The sequence below is a fragment of the Triticum aestivum genome, chromosome 3D (genome assembly GCF_018294505.1).
Source record: "Triticum aestivum cultivar Chinese Spring chromosome 3D, IWGSC CS RefSeq v2.1, whole genome shotgun sequence".
Lineage (NCBI taxonomy): Eukaryota > Viridiplantae > Streptophyta > Magnoliopsida > Poales > Poaceae > Triticum > Triticum aestivum.
This window is the reverse complement of record NC_057802.1, coordinates 615,962,046-615,965,388: the sequence shown is the minus strand read 5'-3', so window position 1 is coordinate 615,965,388 and position 3,343 is coordinate 615,962,046. Positions and strand designations below refer to the sequence as shown.

Genomic DNA, 3,343 nt, shown 5'->3' with positions numbered 1-3,343 from the left:
TCTATATACTCCCTGAATTGAAGGCCGCCGCTCAGAGAGAGGCACGCACACTCACACTGAGGTCAGAGGTAGTATGGGCAAGATGGTCATTTGGGCCGGGGCGTGGCCGACTGTGATTCGCGTGACCTCACCCGCCTTGTCCCCGTCCCCCTGTCTCCACCCTCACCGCCGAATTTCCGCTCCATGTACTGCCCAGCTCCGTCTACCATCAGTCGGTAGCAGTTAATCAGTCAGTCGGTCACGAGCTCTACCTTCCCCGTTCCTCACTCCAGTTTGAACCCACCCCGCCGCCCACGCATTGCCCTCCATCGCCATCGCCATCGCCGTTGCCCACACAACACGGCGTCATCACCCCCCTATAAAAATGGAGGGGACGACACCCCGACACTTGTGACGTAGACATTCTCCTCCCCTCTCCTTCCACTGCACGCCACGCCACTCGCCATTTCTGCGACGCACACGCTCTCACGGTCTCACTAGCTACCACTACTCCACTCCGCTGCAAGCTAGCTGCTCCGGCGACCTTCAGCGAGGCGCGGGGATGGCGAGCTCCCGTGGGCGGTGGGCGAGCCCCGAGCGCACCGTCGTCTGGACCGAGCCGCCGCCCAAGACCACCTCCGCCACCACCAGGCGTCACGCCCACGCCGCGCCGCCCGCCAAGGTGCCCGTCGTCTACTACCTCTCGCGCAACGGCCAGCTCGACCACCCGCACTTCATGGAGGTCCCCGTCTCCAACCCACAGGACGGCCTCTGCCTCCGAGGTACCCGCTGTGCTCTGCTCTCCCTCTGTTTCGTTTCCCTCTCACTCTGTTTGTGTCACAGAGAAAGAGAATTGACATTGTCCATGCTCGAATGCTTACTTAGATGTGCTGGACCGGCTGACGGTGCTCCGGGGCGCCGGCATGGCGGACGCGTACTCGTGGTCCTCCAAGCGGAGCTACAAGACCGGCTACGTCTGGCACGACCTCACGGCCGACGACCCCGTGCACCCCGCCAGCGGCGCCGAGTACGTGCTCAAGGGCTCCGAGCTGCTCAGCCTCCTCCCCGCGCCGGCCTACCCGCGTGACGCTTCCGCCGGCTCCTCCTCCTCGTCATCCTCCTCCAGCTGCCAGGCCGGGAACGAGAATAGCAAGAAGATGCCGGCAGCGGCCGTTAGCAGGGCCCACGGCCGGCGCAAGAACTGGAGCTCCTTCGACCTCGGCGAGTACCGGGTGGCCGCCGCGCGGGGCGGCGCCGGGGCGGACGCGGCCACGCAGACCGACGAGAGACGCGGCCGGCGCCGGGGCCCCGAGCCGTCGCCGCCGCAAGAGCCGACGACGGAGCTCGGCGCGGACGAGATCTCGCCGCCGCCGTCGTCCAGCAGCCCCGACACGCTCGAGGCGCTCATCAACAACGACGTCCGCGTGGCCGCCGCCTCGAACACCGTCGCCGCTCGCCGGGAGGGCGAGGACGCGGGCCTGGCGCAGCAGGGCGTGATCGCGGGCGGGCGGATGCGCGCGTCGGCGGTGCTGATGCAGCTCATCTCCTGTGGCTCCATCCCTGCGGCCCCCAAGCGCGAGACCGGCCCGGGTGGCGCGGGCGGGGCGAGGTACACGGCAGAGCGTAGGCTCCCCCGCGGGCGGGCGGACCTGAGCAGCAGCACCGGCGGTGCAGACGGGTTCTCCGGCAGCATTGGCGTCGGCGCAAGCATGGAGCGGGAGTACTTCAGCGGCAGCCTGGTGGAGACCAAGAAGTCGGCGAGCGGCGACCGTGCCGGCCACGGTGGCGAGCTGGGCGCTCTGAAGCGGTCGTCGTCGTACAATGCCGACAGGTAGGAGCTCATTCTTGTTTGACAGAGATTATCTTATCGTGTGCTAGCAGTAGCGAGCTTAACTGTGCATGGTGAGTGAGAGGGACAATGCAGAAAAGTTGTGCTCCAGTCCAGCCTCACACTGGAAAGCTACCTTTTATGAATCCAAACTCCCAAACAATACTTAGCGCCATGTTGTCTCTGTCAAACTGCCATTGCTTCTAGTGTTAGCTAGGTGCTGGATGCTCGACCGCCAACCCAATGGGAATGGCTGTCTGTGACGTACCCAATGGCTAGTGTTAGCTAGCTACTTTTGGAGTACTTAGCACCATATTGTCACTGCCAATCTCTGAATCTGCCATTGCTGGTAGCTAAGGCTGTAGCAGTAAAATGCAGAAGGATTCCTTTCTTACATCTATCTGGATGTGCTGCGTGCTCCTCTGTTTCACGGTAGTTGCTCTGCTCTGCTCGGTACAATTCCAATTCCTTTGGGATGCAGAGCAGAGGCAGGACCACGATGCTGCACAGTCCGTGAGTGAGTCGAGCGATTCCTCGAGATTGCTTGCGTTGCTCGATCTATCCACGCACGCGTCACCAAATCTGACTAGATAGCTATGCTCCTTTCTTTCTTTCTTTCTTTCTTTCTGAGTTGTGACTGATGATGATCCAATTGAATTGTGCGTGCAGGGGCAGAGAATCCACGATGAACGCTGCTAGCACCACGGGTGGTGGTTGCAAGCTGGAGCTTGCGGCGGAGGAGGTGGACGGCGTCCGCGCCCGCTGCATCCCGGCCGGGAGGAAACCCAGCGGCAGCAGCAGCAAGAAGTCTCCGACCACCCACGTCCACGTTAGCAGCCGGCGCGGCGACCAACCGGAAACTACCGACGACGGACGGACTGACTGATTTCACCCAAGAAAACTCATGAAAACATACTAGTACTAGCATCAAAATGTTGATCGACGTGCGTCCGCTGCAGACTGAACGAATGTCTTGCTACGGCACGCGCTCTTGCATCGACTACCTTTCTTTTTTATATTTTCCCCGTTCACGGAGTAGCTAGCGTAGAATTCAAGCTCACTTGGATCAAGGTGTATGTAGAATGTTGTAGTGGCACGGCAGCAGAGCATGTGTGTCTGAACCGAGCAGCGTGGCACATGCACTGTTTGACTTTGTGTTTCCATTTGTTCAAACTTGAAAAGGAGGTTGCATGCGGCACGAGGACGCTAGCTTGGGCATACTCTCTTGCTCGCATGCGGCACGAGGACGCTTATAAAACTAGGACGCCAATAACTGGCGAACGTCCTTCTGATCCGAGTACGAATGATATATCCTCTGGAAATGATCGATTAAGGGAGCAAAATCGTTCCCTAGGGAATTTAGGCCAAATCAAGCTTAATTTTTGCCACAACTTACAAACTGAGATGGACCTCATGCTAATACAACAAACAGCACAAAAAGTGTCATGATGTACATCATAATAGAAACATCAACGTTCAACCGGAAAATATCAGGTGCTACGGGAGCACCTAAGTTTAGGTGCTCCAAGAGCTTCT

General features: G+C 59.3%; 1 protein-coding gene across 1 annotated transcript; it reads left to right on the top strand.

The window, feature by feature from the left end:
• Positions 1-278: 278 nt before the first annotated feature.
• Positions 279-3,025, top strand: LOC123081043 (protein SOSEKI 5). Its single transcript, XM_044504010.1, has 3 exons — positions 279-761; positions 865-1,810; positions 2,477-3,025. Exons 1-3 carry the CDS (start codon positions 542-544, stop codon positions 2,691-2,693), a joined length of 1,383 nt encoding a protein of 460 aa, XP_044359945.1. The 5' UTR covers positions 279-541; the 3' UTR covers positions 2,694-3,025.
• The last annotated feature ends 318 nt before the right edge of the window (positions 3,026-3,343 follow it).

Coding starts and splice junctions, on each gene's coding strand:
- LOC123081043 (XM_044504010.1), top strand. CDS start 542: ATGGCGAGCTCCCGTGGGCGGTGGGCGAGCCCCGAGCGCACCGTCGTC. Junction 762..864: donor GGACGGCCTCTGCCTCCGAG/GTACCCGCTGTG, acceptor ATGCTTACTTAG/ATGTGCTGGACCGGCTGACG. Junction 1,811..2,476: donor TCGTCGTACAATGCCGACAG/GTAGGAGCTCAT, acceptor TTGTGCGTGCAG/GGGCAGAGAATCCACGATGA.